This window comes from Sminthopsis crassicaudata, chromosome 6, assembly GCF_048593235.1.
Source record: "Sminthopsis crassicaudata isolate SCR6 chromosome 6, ASM4859323v1, whole genome shotgun sequence".
NCBI classification, from domain to species: domain Eukaryota; kingdom Metazoa; phylum Chordata; class Mammalia; order Dasyuromorphia; family Dasyuridae; genus Sminthopsis; species Sminthopsis crassicaudata.
In genome coordinates this window covers 158953967-158977279 of record NC_133622.1, presented here as the reverse complement: position 1 = coordinate 158977279, position 23313 = coordinate 158953967, and the positions used below count along the sequence as shown (strand labels likewise).

General features: G+C 35.0%; 1 protein-coding gene across 1 annotated transcript in view; it reads left to right on the top strand.

Annotated features, from left to right (window-relative positions):
* Positions 1–23313, top strand: part of FRAS1 (Fraser extracellular matrix complex subunit 1) — a 488324-nt gene that overhangs the window by 279695 nt on the left and 185316 nt on the right. The window contains exons 20-26 of the mRNA XM_074276760.1: positions 5920–6072; positions 6260–6406; positions 12524–12670; positions 15208–15348; positions 17400–17540; positions 19658–19798; positions 21532–21802. Coding sequence (XP_074132861.1) covers positions 5920–6072; positions 6260–6406; positions 12524–12670; positions 15208–15348; positions 17400–17540; positions 19658–19798; positions 21532–21802 — 1141 coding nt within the window. The remainder of the gene's footprint in view (positions 1–5919; positions 6073–6259; positions 6407–12523; positions 12671–15207; positions 15349–17399; positions 17541–19657; positions 19799–21531; positions 21803–23313) is intronic.

The following is a 23313-nucleotide window of genomic DNA, read 5'->3' as shown; positions in this document are numbered from 1 at the left end:
AGATATTGGATCTGATATTTTGATTTTATTCACTTAGTGTTTTTTTTTTAATATATAATACTTTCATCACTATAGTATCTTTAATCAGACCACACAATAACTCCTCAAGGAGTTTACATTCTACCAAAGGGACCTGATAGAGATGCTTTGAAGAGAACCAATAGTCTTTTATAAACTGCCTTAATAGCCTGGAAACATTCAATTTGATTGCTTTAGGAGCTTAATTTACTAGCACACCATCAATAAAATACATTATGATGTAGTTTTGCCTAAGCAGATCATCATTTGTCAGTTAAGGAATTATTACCCCTTAAATACAAGCATCCAAGGCTTTCTCATTACACTTTACACTAATATCTTTGAGATTTCTTGATTTGGTATCATAAGCTTAGAAAAAAGAGTTTGGACCAAAACAAGCTCTTATCCATCCATACTGATCTTTGAAGTCAGCCTTGGAGATTCAAAGAAGGAACTGTGATTTCAGTGTGACCACAAACCATTTCCTTGTCAGCTACAGTATCATAGATCGTTAGATATTGCTGCTGTTAAGTAATTTTTATCCTATTTAAACTGTTGTCAGGTACTCACATTTTGTGTATTTGGGAAAATAAATAGAATTGTTGGCTTGCTTACAAGCAAGAGGTGTATTTCAGCTAGATCTTTTGATATAATTCATGATTCCCTCATTTGTTTGTTTATGCATTTATTTGTTTATAGTGCTAATTCATGCTGCCTGTTAGTCAGTGGACCTATTTACTTAGCAGAGCTACAAATCTTTCCCTTTCCAAGATAATCTATTATGGTCTCTTAAAATGCATTCTCTTTTTAAAAATTTTCCCTCTTAAACATTGGGGCAAACACATATAATTTCACTTAAAATGCAAAATATATTTTTCTAAATATATAGAATCTATTTAATGAATTAGAAATCTGGAGATCATTCACTCAGCTTTTGAGATCATTTGTACAGTTGCGTATTTTTTTTTCTTTTCCTCCTTCTCCCCCTTCTTCCCTCCTTCCTTCCCTTCTTTCCATAGTTCACACCTCTTTAGTTGATCTTTTTGTGAATTTATATAACAAAAATTTTTATCATGGGGGCTAATCTCAAAGCCCGAATCCTTCTAGCAAAGCCTCTGAGAAGCCAGAGTCACTTCCTGGCTATAGTAAAGCATAGGATTGTGAGTTGTGGGCATAGTTGATAAGTTAGTCATTCCTTCATTATGTTTTCTGGTATCTATGTTTAAGCTTTTACTGATTATTGCAATACTTTGTAGCATAACCTAGAAATAAATGGATGTTGAATTTCCATTGGATTTTTCTGATCACTTGACTATTATTAAATAGTGTAAATAATATTTGATTAGACATGGAGAATTCTTTTAGATCCATTCAGCTGAAATAACCAAAGCTATTGGCCTACAAATAGAGATAGATTTAATCAGTCTTACATGAGTTTCAATCTTCTCTGTTGGACATTTTAAACCAGAACAAATTCAATATGTCTGAATTAAATTCATCCCTCCCATCCTAAAGCCTTTCTTCTTCCTCACTTCACTTTTTGGAGGAACCACTATCTTTCCAGTCTCTCAGCTGTATTAGCTTCACATTGTACATAACTCCTTATCCTGCATAGCCAATCAGTTGCCAAATCTTGCCATTTCTACATTCCCACTTTTCTCATCCAATGTTCTTCTCTCTACTCACCAAGCTTTAGTTCAAGCCCTCATCACCTCACCTGAAATATTGCAATGACATCCTAATAAGTCTTTCCATTTCTTTCCACTTCAATCCATCCTATGTACTACTACCAGAGTAATTTTTCTTAAACAAAGGGCACTTACCTCTTGTACCTTAGGCAAATTTAGGTTTGGGGTTTAAATTTATAACCTAAATGTCAGTCTGGTCCCTGAACTAAGCAGCTTTTAAATTTCCTAAACATTAGAAACAGGAACCCCCCCCCCCTCATTCTCTCTCTCTCTCACTTGCTCTCCCTCCTTGTCTCTCTTTCCCTCCCCCCCCCATTCTGTCTGTCTACCTCTCTGTGTCTCTATCTGTTCTTCTCTCCCTCTCTCCTTGTCTCTGTCTTTCTTTCTTTCTGTCATTGTCTCTCTTTCTGTCTCTATCTCAGACTGTCTTTCTCTGTTCCCCTGTCTCTTTCTGTCTGTCCCTCTATGTCTCTCTCTCTGTCTTTCTGCCGGTTTGTTCCTCTATGTTTCTCTGTTCCTCTCCTCTCTCCTCTCTCTCTCGATGTAAAGGACCCAAGAACAAATCCCAAACACCCTTTATCTTGATTTTGACTGTTTCACATTGTTACTCAAGTTGAGATGTAATGAGAAGAATGAGATGTTCAAAGACAGTTTGATTTTTGTGTCCATCCCTATGGAAAAAAAAAAAAACTATTGTTCTAGTTTTAGGCATTTACTTTTTTTAAGTGAAGCAAAACCTAGCTTAACTGCTATAGGACAAAGATAGAAGAAGGGAGTTTTCTCATTGCTGTTCTTTCTCTCCCCATGCATTTAGTCCAGCTCCTTTAGAAGTTGAGGACCAAAAATTCTACCCTAATATACCTGAATCAACAAAGAATTAGCGAGCTTCTCCTAGTTCCTATCACTATCCAGGCCTGTGAAGTTTACCCACCTGTGTGGTATGACATCAGTTCTCCAAAGCTCTATGTAGTACTTCACCCAAACCAGATCCCAAACTGTATCTATCCTTCAGGAGAGATTGTCCAGATCTTTCATAATATACTTCTCTATCTTTCATCTCATTTTCTCTAGTGGATAGACCCCCCTGCTAAACACATCCACTTTTGATTTTGCTCATTCCTTTTCTTGCTTCATTCCATCCCACCTAAATTACTCAACAAAAAGCTGTAATCACTAAAAATAAGAGTTGTACTAATTGGAAACCTCTCCATCAATGGAAGCTGGGGACATTAGAGCATGTTTTGCTTTACATTTAACTAGCTATTTTTTATTTGAAAACTTATCATATACTATGACATTGGGAAGCTTAGGTTTGAATGAATGGGTTGGTAAATGAATAGTGATATTTTTCCTTTTTCTTTGAATATGCTCAGAGAATAAGAGTAGAAAATGATATATTTTCTAATTTCAAAGAATGGGTAAATAGTGGTTGGATAAGAACATGATGTGTGGAATAAGGTATTTGGGATATTCTGTACATAAGGGGACTAAATGTTTTCCTGAAGCAGCTGCTATGGAATAGTTTGGGACTTTTGTGGGACTCTGTATTGCTCAATTGATAATCTCTTCAATAAGTCCCCCTACTTATTATCATCTGTGTGTCATGCTTTCCTTGAAGGCATGCATAGAAAATCACAGAATTATAGGAGAATGGGGTCTTAAGATTTTGGTCTGCTTAATTCTGATCTCACTGGTTTTAGGCAGCTCTCTGCCATTATCTGTCTATAATTTAAAATTACATAATATCTCTATGGTATATTTATTAATGTGAAACATTACCTCTATAAATGGAGGATAATAGCTGTATCCAGACTGGACAACTCAGGATATTTCCTAGTTGTCCATTTTCTTTCCAGAAAGCCCTCCCCACCTTTTTTATTCATTTTAGAGAATTTATTCAATTCTCCTGATTATATTATGGAAAAAAGTACCAATTAGGTACTGATAGGTTCTAATACCTTCTGAGCTACTTCTTAACTAGAAGGGCATGTCCTGAGGGAACAGGAGACAGAGTATATTAAGAATAATTATTCCCAAATCCTCAAAACAGAAGTCTTTTCAGGACTCCATATTCATTCACAATTTAAAGGCATGAAACACTGGCCTCTTTAATTTCATGAACTGTTATATAAATAGTGTAATTGGCTTGCATATGGGCACCTTGCATTTGTACTTCTGACAAGTGCACTTCTGCACTTCCATAAAAAGAAATAAGCAGAGAAAAGCAAAATCTTTTGTTTTGTTTTGACTTTTTTTTTTAAATTGACAATCTGCCAGATGGAAGGTAGCCTCATTATTATTTCCCCTTATAATTTGCTGAATTACTGTAATGAGGATTAATGTGATTCACAGGATATCCTTCATTGTTCCTAGAGGCTGACAAAAGACTACTTGTAAAATCTTCTTAAACTCTCCAAGTTCAGAGGAAGGCCAAGAGTCATTAGTTTTTTAATGCTGTTGAAAAACAAGTTTATGAATCTGTCTTAATGCTTCTGAGATGGACACTATTAAATCTCCTTCTGGATTGACAGGAAAATCTGGAAACTTCTCTCCTGTGGGAAAAGGAATTTCGAATCCTTCAGAAGGAAAGGGGATCAGTTATTGAGATAATGTTTTTTTGTGGCTCAGGAATGAGGAAAGCAGGATATATGTTTGATTAAGTAAAATCCCATTACAGTCACCTAAGAGTCTTAGGAAATGTCTTGTTGCAATGGAATTTTAAAACAATGAGAGTATTGTTAGAAATTATATTCTCAGTCTTTGAGAACTAGAGATGATGAAAGAATTAAAGATGAGGTTCTGTTAATTGAATTGTACATCAGTGTTTTGAGTCCACAAAGGAAAGAAGAAAAAAAGAAACACCGAGAATCCCCCTTTTCCTGGCACTTGGACCTCACTGATCTTGTTTGGATGAATGTTTTCTGAGTTTAAGTGGTTTCTGTTCCCAAGTTGAGGTGTTTGTCATATGCAAGTCTGAGATGAGTTGCAGGTAATCACAACTTTAAGACAAGATAGAAGTACAGAGAGCCCCAGCTACAATAAAAACAGACTACAATGATTATTTTTTCCATTATAGAAAATAACTTGTGTGGGCAAGGAATAGAATGGCTCTTGCTGTACAGAGGTCTTTCTTTGTCCATAGAATTAATTATAATCAGATCGATAGGACATTATTATTGTGATGGGATAGGGGACCCTGCCTAGTAGAACATAGAAAAAGCTTTCCTACACTAATGCTTTTTAAAATGGTATTTAGTGTCATGAGATTTTGCTTCTGTTTAAAAAAATGTTTATTTATATCTCCTAGTTTTTCACCACTTTTCATTTCCAAAATATTCCCCATCCTTTACCCATCTCTTGTAACAAACAAAAAAAAAAAAAAGAAAAGAAAAATTTAAAAGATCGACTCAGCAAAACTTGCTGAAATATGATGATATATGAAGTTTTCCATATCCCTAGGGCTCTGCATCTGCAAAGAAGGTGTTTTCTCGCCTTTTTCTACTTAATAAATTAATTAATTTTCTATTTACTGAAGTTAACCAAACATGTAAATCCAAAGACTTCAGATTATGAGCTTCTTGGCCCTTTGGGAAGGATAGAATTTTAGAGTCTTTATGAAGGAGAGGTCAGCATCATTCTACAGAGTGATGGTGAGTGCTCTCTAAATCTGTGAGGTTCTGCTATTAATGATAGTCTTTGTTATATTGCTTAGCACAGTGCCCATGGTAATAAAGATGCATAGTCTCCTACCCTTTCATCTTGTCCATCATTTTACAGGTAGGCAGAGGTAAACTGACCTGCTTGAGTTCACATAAGCAGTAAGTAAGGTTTTCTGAATCAGGTGTTCCAAATCCTATATATACCTTTTCCATTATACCAGGCTGCCTTGATCCAAACTGTGTCCACAGGACCATCTGAGACTTCTATGTAACATGATTACATATAATCATCATTATCATCATCATCATTTAATTTTTATATTATTATATTACTATATTACATCATTATCAAGTGTTATATTTATACTTCATGTATATATATTATATATTCATATATTGTATATATTTTATATTAATTAAATATTATTTATTTTATATTAATTTGTTTTATTATATTATGTTTATATATGATTTATATATAATATATTATAACCATTGTATTATAATTAATATAATTATATTAATTAAATATTATTATTATTTTTGCTTCCCAGACTGCCATCCTCTATGTCAACAATGTGTAGCCGACCTCCACAACACTGGCAGCATCTGCCTCAGGTGTCAGAATGCCCGGTACTTGCTGCTAGGGGACCACTGTGTTTCTAGTTGTCCCACTGGATACTATGCAGAGGATGGAGCTTGTAAAAGTAAGTAGCTACTGAACCCCAAAGCTGGAGATACCTGCAAAGGTGCCAGAGGTATCTTCTGGAAATATGAGCCTCTCTCTGTATCCATCAATGGAGAAAAGAAGGGAAGCGTTATGCTTTTGGGGTCACCTGGGCTTGATCTTTGGAAAGTTTGATCTCAAATATTTCTTTTTTTTTTTTTCTTCAGGGTGTCACTCATCCTGCAAAACTTGCCATGGCCACGGCCCCTTCTCCTGTTCATCATGTGAAGCTGACCTTGTCCTGTCTCACAATGGCTTGTGTACTAGCACCTGTTTCCCAGGGCACTATCTTGATGAAAACAACACCTGCCAACGTATGTTTTACACTAATCTGCTCTCTGCTTTCCTTCTCATTTGGTACATTGTATGGTGGTAGGGGATGGCTCTAGAACTTGGATTTATTTCTCTTTAATCAACAACCTTCCTTTGATATTGTCAACTCTCCTATGTCCAACTTCCTCCTTAACTTTATACTTGCTCTATTAAGTCAGGAATCTTTGATCTTATTAATGGTAGGTATTCCCTTTGCCACCGCTGATTGCATCCCTTCTATGACTAGGAAGATGTTTTTTTAAGAATTTCTATAGACAAAGGATGCATCCTGGGATGTGAGCCTCTTCAAACCGAGGTTGATTCCCCAATAATTATTACATATTTATCTTATTGCACTTGTACTTGATGGCTCTCCAGATTGGAAGGGCCACCAGAAACTGGTATAGATTTTAGTAAGCCAGACCACTCACCTTCATGATGAAAAGGACACGAGATGAGGAGAGCACAGCAGAGTTAATTTTATGAATAAACAATGTAAATTTACATTTTATTTGCATACACATATGTTGTGAAATATCATATATTTATAAATTATAATTTTTAAAATAAAGTATAAATGAAATATAATTTTACAAAAGATAAAAGCAATAACTTGGAAAAGGTAATATAGTTCTCCTTAACATGTGTGAGTTTTGCACCCGAGTAAAGGTAGAAGACAAGAAATCACTGCTAATAAGTGTTTTAGTTATCTTATTTCAACCAAGGTACTATTTGGTTTGTTTGTTTTTTTAAAGCTATTGCATTTTTTCTTTACTAAATAATTACAACAAGCATGATTGGGAAATTAGAAAAGTTGAGGATGACTCTGATTTTGTTCATCTTTGACCTCTGAGCTAGAGTGCTATTATTTGGGCCATTTCCTAGAATCTGGTCGGGAACACATATTGTTTGATTATCTCTAGTAGTCTGGGGAACTCTTAGATTCTATAAAAACAAAGATGAATGTACATGAATGTTCAACACATAAACAAAGATGCCTTAGCAGAGAAATAGTAATGGGGATGTATGTCTTCCCAGTAGTGGTATTGTGGGAACAAAAAATGGAAAGGAAAAAGATAGAGCTCCTGCTGTAGAGTGGATGATAAAAATGAACTATATTAAAGTCATTCTCCTCTGGGAAGCTTCTTTTTATGTTCAATGTGACCTCTGCACAAGTCAAGTATGTTTGAAGTACTATCACATAAGTAGGGCTATGCATTTTAGATGGGATAATCTTCCATCTTGAGTCCTTTCCTAAAAATTAAGTGTCATTTTCTTAGGGAATGGGAAAGTATGGTGTATTCTAAATAGGGCTATGCATTTTAGATGGAATAATCTTCCATCTTGGGTCCTTTGCTAAAAATTAAGTGTCATTTTCTTAGGGGATGGAAAAGTCTGGTTGTGGAATGGGAAATTGGAGTGTATATGTCTAAGTAGAGTTATGAATTTTTGGTGGAATAATCTTCCATCTTGGGTCCTTTGCTAAAAATTGTCATTTTCTTAGGGGATGGGAAAGTCTGGCTGTGGTTTGGGAAATTGGAGTGTGTGTGTGTCTGTGTGCATGCTATACTGATAATCTATAATTCCATTTTGTAACTCTGACATGTAGAGACGATTGCAGTCTGAGCCAATTTAATAGATTCATTATCATGTAGAGGGATATCACTCATCCCTGATATCTCTGAGGGGTACTTCTATCTCCTATATTGAAGGACATGAGAACTGAGAGTCTGCCTCCCTTTGAGATTCTTTTGATGGTGATTTTTTAAGAGTAGTCTACTGCTTTACTCTGTCTTTAGGAATTCAACACTAATGTAATGCTTTCTAAAATTATTGATTATGGTTGTGATGAGAACTAAGAAACAAGTGAATCTAAGACTGTGTTTCAGAGCTCTGGGCCCCAGAAGGCATCCGGCCCAAGTTTCCATCTGGTAAAAGAGCCTTGCTAAAGCACTCCTGACAGGCCGTTATCTAGCCTTTGCTGAAAGGCATAAAGATGCATTGGGAAAAACTCTAGTTTCTTACTCTGAGGATCCAGGTTCAGTTCATATTCAGGTTGCTGTCTGACTTTGGATATTTTGTTCTCAAAACCTCATTTGTCTATAAAATGTGGGAGTTGGACTCAGTGACCCTTAAATCCATTCTTTCTCTAGATTGATGATCCTGTGATCTCCAGTAATGGAGATTACAATCCTCATGAAGTATTCCTCCCCTTCTTCAATTTATCTTTTACACAATTTATCATAAAGAGTACCACAGAATAAATCCAATCTTTTGTGAAATCCTTCTAAGCATTTAAGGACATATCCTTTTCCCCCTTACTCTTACTTCAGCCATTCCTTCTCTAATATTATTTTCAGAGCCCTTAGTCTCATCTAAATTCATCTAGACACTAATTTATCAATTGGTCATCTCCAAATATACTCCAGTATTTAAACTTGATGTCATTTAGTTTCCCTTCAGTAATATTGGCATCAGGTGGCCCAGTAAAGTGCAAGACCTGGAAATATATATGCCTGCCAACAAGAATGACCTTCACACTCAAAATAACAAAAATAAATGGCCAATAAAGAGTTGATAGCCAAGATAAGTAAGGAGACAGTATAAGAGTATCTAAAAAACTCATCTTCCTATGTTCAAATCCAGCTTCAGACACTTCCTACCTGTGTGACCTTGTGCAAGTCATTTAACCTTGCCTGCCTCAGTCTCCTTATCTGTAAAATGAGCTGGAGAAGCGAATGGCAAACTATTCTAGTATTTCTACCAAGAAAATCCCAAATGATATCATGAAGATAGATACAACTGAACAATAATGTCAGCATTAACTCATCCATGTCTATTTATTCTGGGTTACACTTTCCCATATACTGTTTTTTAATTTCACTATAATGATATTCATCCAAAATACTGGAGGCCTTGCATGATTTCTCTTGCTATTAATAGGATATCAGTGGGAAATTCAGGCTGTCCACTAGTCAGCACTCACTCTCACCTTATGATCAGACTATCTTTTTATTTTTATCATATACAGTTAGTCCCTATTAGTTTGAGTAATGAATCCCTCTGGAATAGCTGTTGCATCATTAAAATTTGCATTACTCAAAACATGATTATATAAAATATGGTAACTGGTTAGCAGAAAGAAAATATGCGGTGCAAATTCAAATTATGTGGATACCTTATTCATTATTCTCACTGGTCAGTACCCTAGCTGTATTTCCATTATTTCATCTTTAATTCCAATTGTTCTTCAGAATTCTTCTACTGTAACATATTTTAGGAAAACTCTATTTCAATATATACTGCAAAAGAATCCATACTGTAATATAACCATCAGGTGAATATCCAGTTTCCATTTGAAGATCTCCCATGAAGGAGAACTGACCACCTCTCAATGTGTGCTGCCTTATACTTGAGGTCAAAGAATCAACTTTCAATGTACAAGATAAAATGGACTGAAAGCTGAATGTGCATGATCTGTATATAATATGACAGCCAAAAATTCACAAAACCCAAAACCTAATGAGACTTTGAGCTACATTAAAAAAGACAAAGTTTTCAGGAATAAGAAGATGATAGTCCTACTTTATCAGTCTAACTTTGGAGTTTTGTGTATAGTTCTTAATAGCTCTTATTGGTGGAAAGTTTCTCCTGATATTACGTCCAAATTTATTTATTTTCATCTATTACTCATAGCTTTTGTTTCTGCCCCCACCCCCCCACCCCCACCCCCCGGCACCAAACATAACAGTTTCCAACTCTCAAGTCATCTAATAGCTTTTCAAAGTCTTGAATAAATTTTTTTTGCTCCTTATTATTCTTTCCTTCCCTTAAATCTTCTATTCTCCATTTCTAACCATCCCCATTCTTTTAATAGCTCTTTTTATGGCATAAACTCAAAGATCTAATTTTTCCTTCCAATATACTTCAACTTATTAATTGTGGTGTCAAGACCTATACACATAATTCCAGATAAAGTGGGATTGTCACTTCCTTATTTCTGTTTTAATGTAGCTTTTTTGTTTTAATGTAGCATTAAAAGTTGATTTTTTGACCTCAAGTATAAGGTGGTACATTCATCCCTATTGCATTTCATCTTATTATTGAGCCAAGTGCTCTAATCCCATCAAAATTCTTTTGGATCTTGATTTTGGTAATCCAGTGTTACTATTACTTCTAAGCTTTTTGCCATCTGCACATTTGATGAGTATACTACTGATTAAAAAGGACCAAGGAGAGTTACTTGGGATGTTCCCTTAAGGAGACCTCTTGTTGTCATCCAGCCATTGATGATTCCATAAGTCCAATTATTCAGTCAATTCTGAATTCATTTATTAGTTTTTATTGCATAGTCTGTCTCTGTCTCTGTCTTTCTCTTCCTCTCTCTCTCTTCCTTTCCTTCCTCTTTTTCCTCTCCTCTTCCTCTCTCCTCTCCTCCCTCTTTTCCACAAAAATATTTGATTACTTTATCAAATGCTTTGCTATAATTTCAGAATTCTCTAAAACCTAGTAATCCTGTTAAAAAAAGGAAGTAACACTAGCCTGATATAACCTGGTCTGGATGAAGCCATGCTGGATTCTTGTAATCATTTCTTTTTTTCTCTAGATGCCTATCAACAATCTCTAACCTTTTTTTGAACATTGAAACAGTGTTTGCTTTTTTACAGACCTACTGTACCTCTTCTGTTTTCTATGGTTTGCCAGTTAATACAAATATTATCACACCTTCCATTTTGGTATCCAAAAATCCTGTTTATTTGGGTCAGGGTTCTTGAATTCATCAAAGACAATTAGATGCTCTCATACTGTCTCCTTATTTATCTTGGCTATCAATTCCTTATTGGCTATTTTAGTTTTGTTATTTTGAGTGTGAAGGTCATTCTTGTTGGCAGGCAAAACAGAAACAAAATAGAATTTAATTGTCTTATCTTATCTGTGTTGTTCAGTTATCCTTGAGCATTGTTCCTGCCCAGTTTTTGAACCTTTTCTTTCCCTTAATATAGTTAAAAACCAAATTAAACTAAACTTTTTGTGGTTGTCATCCTTAGCTTTTGTAATCACCTTCATTTTTTTTTTTTAACTTTAGCACCCTGGACATTACCTTTATAGGCCTATGTCACACTCTTAAATTGATCTTTCTTTATCTGATCTTTCTTTCAGCTTTAGTGCTATGTATATATATATATATATATACATATATATATATATATATATATATAGTTTCCTTTTTAATTTTTGAAAATAAAAAGTTTTAATTAAACATATATACATGGTTAATTTTCAATATTTACCCTTACAAAACCTTTGTTCTAATTTTTTCCATCCTTTCTTCCCACCCTCTTCCCTAGATGGTAAGTGTTCCAATATATGTTAAACATGTGCAATTCTATAAATATTTCTACAAAAATCATGCTGCACAAGAAAATTCAGATTAAAAAGGAAAAAAATGAGAAAAAAAACAAAATGCAAACAAACAACAACAAAAAGAGTGAAAATACTATGTCATGGTCCACATTCAGTTCTCACTGCCTTCTCTCTGGTGCAGATGGCTTTCTTCATCACAAGACCATCGTAAACGGCCTAAATCATCTCACTGTTGAGCCTATAAATCATCTCATTGTTGAGAGCCTATATATTTATATTAAATTAATTGATTGTTGAGTTATTGGTACATCCTCATTGGTTTATCCAAATATTGCCCAATTTTTCTTCTTTTTTGTAGTTGTTTTCTTTTATGTCTTCCAAATTTCTCTCTTGAGAGTTGGTCATCTATCCTGGACTGAATTCTCATGTACTTTTTATCCAAGGGATACTATCATCTTGTATCACTGAAGCCCATTTGACAGGTGAGGAAAATGAGACTTATGGAAAACCAGGGTCTATAGTTGATGCACCTGAGCCTTGTCACCATGTTTGTGATTCTAATCCCAGTGCTTTTTCTGGGATGTCTCTTCTTTGTCTCTCCTAAGGGAATATTATGAATGAAAATAATGACAAAAATTCCAGCGTGCTTTTTCCCCCCGTATCTTTAGGGATAGCACCTTAACCCTATTGTACAAGTACACTAGTATTTGATATTTTGGGTTGTAATCATTTGGTCTTCCCCTCTGTCTGCTCAGCATGCAATGCCCAGTGCTGGAGTTGTGATTCTCCATCAAGATGTACCTCTTGCAGGGACCCAAGTAAGGTCCTTCTCTTTGGAGAATGTCAGTATGAGAGCTGTGCACAGCAATACTACCTCGACCTGTCTACCAAGACGTGCAAAGGTAACCAAAGGTTTTTTTTTCTCCCTAAATTTTCTTTTTAAAAATTATTAACTTGACAAATGTGAATAAGTATGATCATTTTCATATACAGAGAAGAGCAGAAAAAGCAGACTCCACTTGAAATGGTGAATATCTGTTACATAGAGTTTGAAAAAAATTGTATATTTAACATAATGGTGTCAAACAGTCCAATTTATCTTTATCCCCTTTGATCTTTCTTTTGCTTTCTCCTTTGTATTTTTTAATATTTCATTGATATTATTTTACTTTTTTCTTCATTTTGAATCTCTATTATTATCTTTCTTCCCTTTCCACTCTTTTCTCTCATAAAAAAAATCACAGCCTTATAATAAGTACATCCAAGAAAAATAAATTCATACATTCATCACTAACAAAGGTCTTTTTGACGTGTGTGTCTATATGCAAGTGATGTAAATAGGCGCTTACTACTTCCCCTCCAAGGCTGAGCTTCTCATAATAGGCCTAGTTTCTTGTGCCTCCATGTTTTTGAAAAGCACTGGCAGTACTGAGAGATCTTGTGCCATCAAAAAAAAAGTTTTCTGTTTTTATCCATTTGCCCCAGTTATCTCCACAAATTCTATAATTTTGTGCTGCCTTTTAGAAGGAATGAAGGGAAAAAGGAATGAGTAGCAATGTGTATTCCATCAGTATTTTACTCTTCTGAGCTTGCTTCTGAAAGGTTCCTTTATTTCTTCATTTCTCTCTTCCCCCTCACCCTCTATTCTAGGAGAAGAGCTGGAGTTTTGGTATTAAGCAGGTGGGAAAATGTGGGATACTTTAAAAATTCACAAATGTGTGATAATTCTACCTCTTGGATACTTTCATTATCAACTTAGGAGGTCTGTTGTCCTTCAATCAAGAGCAGCTTTTCCATTTCCTTCCTCTCCACTGCTGGCTGAACAGCCGAGATGAATGCAAATCTTTTTCCTTGTAAATAATTTTGTAGCTGACCTGAAAAATTTGTTAAAGGGTCTGATTTACTGGTTAAATCCTGTACTTTCCTACCTCTGCTATGGCCCTTAGGTCTAGATTAACCAAATAAATGAATGAGATTAACATTCTAAATCTTCTTTGGAGCACAAGTACAGTCTTGCATGGTTACTGGCTTCTTGGAGACTTAGAAATATTGGATTCTGGACAAAAGGAAAGGTAGATAATGGTTGATTTGCACTATTTGGAATAAGGGCTGGACAAGGCTGAGGATAAGTACTTTCTTTTCCATTACCTGTAATTATTTATTAGCTGTTTTGTGGATGTCTTGCCTTCTCATCACTCACTGTAAAAAATAAACTCAGGTTACAGAGGCCATATATTATGTGATATTGGGATTTGGAGTTTGAGTGATCAATCAGCAAGCATTTATTACACACCTTCTATGTGCCAAACATTTTGCTAGGCTCTGAAATAAGTAATTTCTAAAGGAATTTATGTGAGAGTGGAGAAGAGAAGTGCGTGTAAAAGTGTATACAGAATAAATTCAAAATAATTAAAATGCTGGAGAAGTAAATGGCAAACCACTCCAGTATCTTCACTAAGAAAACTCCATAGAAATTATGATTCATGAGGTCACAAAGACTCAGACACAATTGAGCCACTGAAGAAAAATGAAAAAAAAGGTCTTTGAGAGAGAGGTCTGAGTTGAGATGATTAGGTATCAGAGATAATGACAAAGTCATGGAACTGGGAGACTAAGAAATGTGGGGAAAATGGGGAAGTTTGGATCAGAAGAAAGTTCACAGTGGAGGGAGATGAATTCTATTTTGGACATGCATTGTCTCTATGGTGTCCAGTTTGAAATGCCCAGTAGGCAATTGTTTGTATGAGACTGAAGCTCAGGAACAAGGCTAGGGATTAACATATAAATTTGAAGCATTTGTGTAGAAATGATAAGCAAACCATTGGTAAAATTACCAAGAGAGTATAAGAAAAGAGGCACTAGGACAGAACACATCTAATATAATTTCTTCATTCTACAGACAAAGAAATGAAATTGGATTCATGCTGAAATCCTCTCCAAATCCAGTGGGGTTTTTGTTTGTTTGTTTGCATGTCCCATAGTGCCCAGCCCAGTGCTACGCACATAGTGGACACTCATGGAGTCAGTTTGGAATAATGAATTTTGCTGCTTAAAGTGATGGATTTGTCACATCTTGTGAATATGTCTTTATGTGAAGATAAATTCTACATGATCTCTTCTCTTCCAAAAAGTAGCTAATATCCAATCTTTATTAAATGCTAAAGATTCCCAAAGCAATAGAAACCATATTTTTTGTTGTTGACATCCCAGGTAAATTTCTTGGAAAAGTAAGAACAACAAAACGTTTGTGTGAGAATAGGGGCTGTAATTAAGTGTATGCTTGTATTAGAGCTTATAGTAAGAATAAGGTGCACTGAAAGCTGAAACATTGAAAAATCAGTTTCTCAGTCAATAAACATTTATTGTCTTAAACACTCTTGCTCCCCGTCTACAGGAATTGCAGCTAATCATGCTTGGATTTGTCTTTTTTTTCCCCCAGAATGTGACTGGAGCTGCAATTCGTGCCAGGGTCCACTGAGCACAGACTGCCTGCAGTGCATGGATGGCTATGTACTTCAGAATAGCATCTGTGTGGAGCAGTGTTCGCTTTCCTTTTACAGGGATGCGGACCATTGCAAGAGTAAGTCTCTGTTTACTTAACCCTGGCTTCTACATTTTAACCATTATGATTGTCCTCCCACAGACCTCAGATATTATCAAAAGAGCAAAGTCTTTCCAAATTTGAGTGTGATTGAGGGTAGAAACTGTCTTTTCCCTTTCTTTTGAGATCAGCACTTATCTCAGTGTTTGGCATATAGTTAGTCCTTAATAAATGTTTATTGACTGAGAAACAATGAGCATTTATTAATTTTCCATTTCATTACTCCCTCCACATATTGAACAATTTAAAAAAAAAAAGAAAGAAAAAAGAAAATACTGATGACAAGGATGCACATAGTCCAGGGAAGAAAATTCCCATTTTTTCATGTTACATTAAACATTTTTTTTTGTTTTTAACAAAAACTTTTTTAATAAAAAAAAGTTTAATAAGCATTTTATTTTCAAAATACATACATGGATAAATTTTCAACATTGACCCTTGTAAAACCTTGTGTTCCAAATTTCCTCCCCACCCCTTCCCTTAGATGGCAAGTAATCTAATATATGTTAAACATGTGCAATTCTTCTATACTTATTTCTACAATTATTATTCTTACTACATTTAAGTCTATCACCTCTCTGCAGGAGACAAGTAACATGAGTCACCTTCAGTCTTCTGGAACAGTGGTTTATCATTTCATTGATCAGAATTCTAAAGTCTTTTGAAATTTTTTTTTCATTATCATGTTGCTTTCACTGTTCAAATACTGTTCTGCTGTATTACTAAATATTCAAGAGCTTGTGGCAGAGCAGGTCCTTAACTGTTATTTCTGCTTGCCTTCACATTTACCTTTTGCTCTCCAGCCACTTCTAATTTTATCTTCTCTCCTTTTGTTCTTTTTGTCGTTGTTGTTTTGCTTATTTTTTATTTTATTTTTTCTCCCTTTTTTCTTAAGTAAAGATAGCAGATTAAGAATACCAATATCCACTAATAGTGGTGGCTTTCATATATATCGCATTGCTCAGAAAATGCCACTTGCAGGAAGGGGTATAAAAGAAAACCTTGAGACCAGGTTCCCTAAGAGTATACCTGTTTATAGGAGGAGTTAGTGAAAATTTATGTGTCAGTGAAATGATGACACAGGTAAGTCAGATGTGTGTCTATCACAATTTTAGTTAAGACTTGATATGATCATCAGCTCGAAACTTCTAGGATCTAGTTCTCCAGTAATCTATTTAAAAATTACATATCAAACTCTTTGAGGTTAGGCAACATATCTGTCTTTATATATTCCTTAAATATGAGCACAAAGTATGTAGTAGATACTTTGAAAATGTAGACAGATGTATCTACTTCTAAAGTGTAATACTTGACTCCCTTCATGCATACTTTGTATCTTCTTTTTCATATTCCCACATAAATCTTCTACTGGGGGGATATCTAAGCTTCTGGGGAAGGGATGAGTGTTTTTCTGATTTCCTGATTTCCTGACATGGCATGTATATCGGTGTAGTATCTAAACAGTCCGAGGTTACCCCTCACTCTAGATCTTTCCATTTGGGTACATTAATAATAATATTTAATTAATGTTATTATTTTATATATAATATAATTGATATTAAATAATATGTAATATATTATAAATAATTTATATTTTATATAATTAAATAATAATGATAAGAGCAATCAAAGTTATCTTTTATTTTATATTCTATTATATATACTTATATACTAATACATATGATTACATGTTAAATTATATATAATAGTTATAGATCATATCTTATACATATATAGGGCATACCTTGTTGGAGCAGAATATTTAGGGTATAATTTTAATTTAATCAATCAATATTTTTATATTAAATATTGGGTTCTGCATATGAGAATATAATTTATGAAAGCCTCTCTCTAACAGTCTCAAATCAGGTTATTCTTGCAAAGATTTTGTAGACATATAAAAATAGAGATGTGGATCAATAGAAATTGCTATATGTTGATTCTTTCTTTTGGGAATTAATAATATGACCCATTTTTAAAAATAGATTTTAACTCTTCCAATTGTTGTTTCTTTTGACTTTATTTTTTAGGCTGTGGTGATCATTGTCTTGAGTGTCTGGGTCCCCATGAGTGTACTCACTGTGAAGAACCATTTCTCCTCCTTGAAGCCCAATGTACTCAGAAATGTGGCAAGAGACATTATGTAGACACCAGGACACAGAGATGCATAGGTAAGGTTTGTCTGAGAAAGCAAAAGTTCTGAGGGTCAGCTAGGTGGTGCAGTGGATAGAGCACCAGCCCTGAAGTCAGGAGTTCAAATCTGGTCTCAGATACTTAACACTTCCTAGCTGTGTAACCCTGGGCAAGTCACTTAACCCCAGCCTCAGTGGGGAAAAAAAAAAAGTTCTGAGGGAGGGGGAGAACATCTGTATTAGGTGTGCTGATTTCCAGGGAACCACTATCTTTTGTGATACAGGAATTCCAATCATGAGGAATCATCTAAAGCAGTTGATAGTAATTTGTTAATTACTAGACTAGATAATTGATAAAAATTCAAGTCAAAAATTAACTCTTTTATATAAATCATTTCTGCCCTTAAAGGTCTTTAGGAAGAATAACTCCAAAGGAACATTTAATGAAAAAGAAAGATTACACTAAGTTCTCTATTGAGAGGGCAATGTTGAGATGGAAAAGTGATAGGGAAGAAGGGCCAAGGACACCAAAGCATATCATCTTTTGGACATTTAAATATAGCAACTAGAAATGTGAAATTCTTATGCAGCTAAATTTAGATAAGCCTCTCTGCATCAAAATCAGAATTTATAAATTAGGGGTGATTTTTGCTTTACAACCTTACTCCCTCAATCCCCAAAAGTTTTTCTTTAACCAAATGGTTCACTACAATAGTTATTTAAATAGATATCTGAAAAGATATCCAGTGAACAAAAATATAACTTAGAATATTTTTCCTACTTATCCTTCAAAGTTCAACCCAAATATTATCTCCTCCATGCTATCTCTGACAGTCTTGAGAATTCACCTACATTTTTTCAATAGCTTTCTCTGATTTCCCAAAGTTGATAACAACTTTCCCCCTTGTACTTCCCAGTTCACTAATTCTCTTTTCTAATTATATATATATATATATATGTATATATATATAAATTTATATCTATATATGTTCGCATATACAATAAATTCTTATCACTTATAATAGTTAGGGGGTATGAAGTTGCTCAGAACACTGAATTAGCAAATACTAAATACTGAATTATTTGCTTCTAGGGGAAATACAGGGTTACGTTCCTGTGAGTCTCTAATTTACTTTATCATTTATATCATATCATAATCATACATTATCATTTTATCTGGTCTCATATACATACTTGCAAATTACCTCGTCATTTTCCGTATTATTTTTGTCATTTCGTATATTCAATACCATGTTTACTCATTAACATTGAACTCATGGTCAACAGCACTGTAAGTCATGATTGAAAACAAATTATTTAATACACTTTTTTTTCTTTGTAAGACATCTTAATTTTTTTGTAATCAGGAAAACTAGACTTCAGATACTTGGGGACTATCCCCGCAATCCAGTCACTAACAAAAAGCACAAAAATTGAAGAACGTGACACTAAATAGACTAATAAGGACTCTTGGTTATAGTATAAAAACTAAAACAACAAAGTACAGCATCCATCACCTTTTTTTTTTTTTTAACCTTCAGTTAGGAACATGTATTTCGAGTGACCCAAATTTTTTGCTGCCTGGCACATGTCCATGAATGACCATAAAATCATGGCAAGCATTGATAAAATTTAGCACATAGACAAATTAGCAAATATAGTCTACAAATAATGAAGATTTAATGGAAATCATACATATGTTTAAATATATAAACATATAATATGCATATATATAAGCACTGATAATTTAATATATGATTTATAATTATAACATATAATACAATATATTATAAAATACTTATATTTATTGTACAGTATTGTTCATTTTGTTCTTCTGTGTGCTAGACACACAGCATGAGGGCAGGACTCATATCTTATCCAAATGTTGTTTCCCTTTGTTGGATGTGTCTAGCACAATTAAAATTGGTAAATTGCAGCAAATGCTTGTTGTATGAATGCTGAATATATCATGGGCTATGAAATTCCATCTTTTTTGATTCCTGATTTGATTGACTTTTCTGTGATCAGAGCTTATTTCATGTTGGCTATGAAGTTTTTTTTTTGTTTTTGTTTTTTGTTTTTTCTGTTGGCTGGAGATTTGGGGGAACCTCTGACAAGACTAATGAGGCTGCCTTCATTTTTCCTATTCCTGACAGCCTGTCCCCCTGGGTGTTTGGAGTGTAGCCATGAGGAACAGTGCCATCTCTGTGATCATGGCATGTCTCTCAAGAATGGGCTTTGTGTTTCCAGCTGTGCTCCTGGCTTCTCTGGCCACCTCCAGAATGGAACGTGTCATGGTGAGTGCCCGCTGAGGGATTCTCATCTGACAGTCTTGGGAATTCACCTACACTTTCTCAATGGGCAGGCTGTGTAGTCAGCAGGAAAGGCTCCATTTGTTAAAGAGCTATCACTTACAGTATTCCCACTTTTGTGTGGACATCTTGAGTTGCTTAGGAACAAAGGGCTTCTCGCGGATTTGGCAAAGCATGATAGCTGAGCCAGAATACCATAAACTTTTTTTAATGGAGAAAATAATAACCCATTTACAACACTCCAAAGTGTCAATATATAGAACCATCAATTGAGATATGATTGTATCTACATGGAGAACAGAATATAGGCAGATGTGGTATGAATGAATATCTATTATGTGCACATTTCTGAAACAGACTGAGAAGTTAACCTCCTTTCCATTATCAGTGCTCCAAAGCAACTAGAGAGTAGTCTCTCCAAATGCATGAATAAATGATTTACATTATCAAGAAAGACTTCATTTAAATTAAAATTGACACTTGAATACAAAGCATTTTAAAGTGAGCAAATCTCTGAAGTTATTTTGTTATTGTCGTTAATTTTTATCATTCGTGGCTAAAATGCTCTTCTATTTATATAAATCGCATAGTAATTGAGCTTACTCTTCTTGGCATATAGTGGAGAAATCATCCTGTGAAAGTTAATTACATTCCCATCAATTAATAAGCATTTTTTAAGTACCAACTCTGTACCTGGTACTCTAGAGTAGATTTACAATATAATAGTTCACAGTAAAATTCAGCATTCCAAAGCTGTCCTTTGTGATTTAGGTGTAGGAGGGAGCCCTAGCCATTTAATTCCAAGTATTATACTTTGAGATAGGGATATTGCATCCCTGTATTACAGAATCCCTAACAGGGATATTTCTTTCCTAGTGATGAACAGAATTTTAGGTTTTCTGAATCTGGGTTCAGAAACAAATATGATATCAGAAATCAAATCCAAGAAGTGAATAAATAAGATTTATTATTATTATTATTATTATAAGAATAAATAAATTGCTATTCATATATCCTTACATCAAAAAAAAAGGTTTTAGAAAAATCTGTTTTTGATTGCAATCAAATACTTCTCTTGCCTTTTAATCTTAATGCAGAGAATCATATACTATTTTGTCATGGACTCCTTTGGCAAGTCTGATGAAATCCCTGGACTTCTTCTCAGAATGTTTTTAAGAGCACCAAATAAAGAACATACTATTAAAAGAAAACTGCAATATAATTACATTTTTTTTTAATATTCATTGATCTTAGGTTAAGAATCAATGAATGGGTGCAGTTAGGTGGCACAAGGGATAGAGCCCTGGCCACCTAGCCTCAAGCACTTGACATTCACTAGCTATGTGACTCTGGACAAATCACTTAACCCTGATTACCCCCCCCCCCAGCAACAACTACAAAAAAAATGAGATTTATGTACAGGTGACTTGGGGCATAGATTTTAAAGGCTAAAAGAAGGGACATAGATTTGAAGGCTTGACCATTAGAAGTCATAAATAGATAAGGAAACTGGGATCCAGAGAGATTAAGTGAGTTCTCATATACCTGAGATATAATTCAAATTCCTCTCTTTCTTGATGTCAGGTCTAGCCCTTCCCATCATGTTCACCTGGATTTTCATACAAAGTAGTTTTATATAAATATCCAAGCCTAGATTATATGACCAAGAATCGGGGAACATCTGTGTCTGACCTTGCTAGTTTTGTGTTGTTTTCTAGGCAGCACCTCTACACACCTACTTAAGACGAATGCTTCCCTTGCCCTGGGGATCGGCTCGGTGAAGCCCCTGGATTTCTCCTTGCTGAATGTCCATGCTGTAGAAGGCAGAGGCACAGAGCTTCTATTCCATGTTGCCAGCATCCCTACTAATGGCCAGTTGGTGCTCCTGGTGAATGGAAAAGAGGTCCCTCTGGGGGCAACTGACCATTTTAACTGGGAAGACCTGACAGAGAAGAGAGTACGCTTTGTGCACAGCAAAGACAAGCCCAGGTGATTCGGCATAGAATTGTTATTTTTATCCCCTGCTTCCTCTTCCCTTCCTTCCTCTCAATCTCACCTCTCAAAGAGCAGCCTCTCAGTTTCTTGGGATGATAGATATTGCCTAAGTACAAGGCAGTTTCATCCGACTGCCGCCATCTCCTTGTAACTGCTCAGGAAATATGCTTCCGTTACAGACATTTTCACTTTATCACATAATTATGGGTAATTCTCTGATGTGACAGGAAAGTTCCTAGCACAATTACATAGCTGTGAAGTCCAATAGAAACTGAATCTATCATAGACACAGCTGCCCCAGCTGCTGTCTCCATCTATTAGAATGAATATTTTATTTATCATTTTATCATGAAACATGCTCTGATAGGAATTATTAATTTCTGAGAATATTAAAAATGAGACCTGAAAGTACAGTCAACTCTTAATTATTGAGTCTGTGGATTAATTGAGGCTAATTTTTCAACTGATCCATATTTCTGCTGCCACTCAGCACACTCCCGATAGTCGTCTCCTCCTCCTACCACAGACGGTGTATATCCTGTGAATGCAAACCGATTTAACATTAGGTGAAATCAAGCATATTTCAGCAGTTAAATTAAACAGGTACATGCCTAGAATTTTAGCTACCAGGTAGGCTGAAGCTCACAAGTCCCTTGAGTTTGGGAGTTCTGAGCTGCGGGGTACAAAGCAAATCAGATGTTCTCACTAAATTCAGCATCAGTAAGGTGGGCTCTTGGAAATAATGGTCCAGTAAGCTTACTAAGAAGAATGAACAGACCCAGCTTGAAAACTGAGTAGTTTAAAGCTTCCATGTTGAGCAGTAGTGAGGTTGGATTGATGAGTAGTCCTTGCACTGCTGACCTGGATAATAGTGTGACATCTAAAGTTTGGGAGACAGTTTTTGGGAAATGTAATGATTTTATTAATAAAGTTAGCATGTTTATTAATAAAAAATAGATCAATAGCATTCTTAAATGCAGAGACCCCTCATATTACAAAGGAGGGGCTAGGTTATATTCCAGGGAAGGTCTTGAGGTATGTGGCTTAGATTATCCAAATCTTGGTAAAAGAAACTTAACAATTTCCATAGCATCTGTCTGACAAAAGAGAGAATCCACCTTTTCCCAGATTTCTCTGAGTAAACACAGTGATCAGGAATGTACTCTTAACCTAAACTTGGAATTTCTTTTACTAAATTTGATTAGATTTTTAGCCTGGGCAAGTGTGTGCTCAAGATTTCCCACACTGGTTGATTTCTGGATAGGAAAATAGAAATGGGGGAAAACCTTGGTCCTGAGTAAAGAGAGAAATAATTATTTCTCTCAATAAGAAGAGAAAGAGAAGGGAGGAATAAAGAATAGTAGGAAGGAAAGAAAGAAGGAGGAGAAGAAAGGTAGAAAGAAGGAAATGCAAGAAGGATGGAGGAAGGAAGAAAAAAAGGGAGAGAGGAAAGAAGGAAGGAAGAACATCTTATCATTTAGATAAGCTCTTATTTTGGATTATCC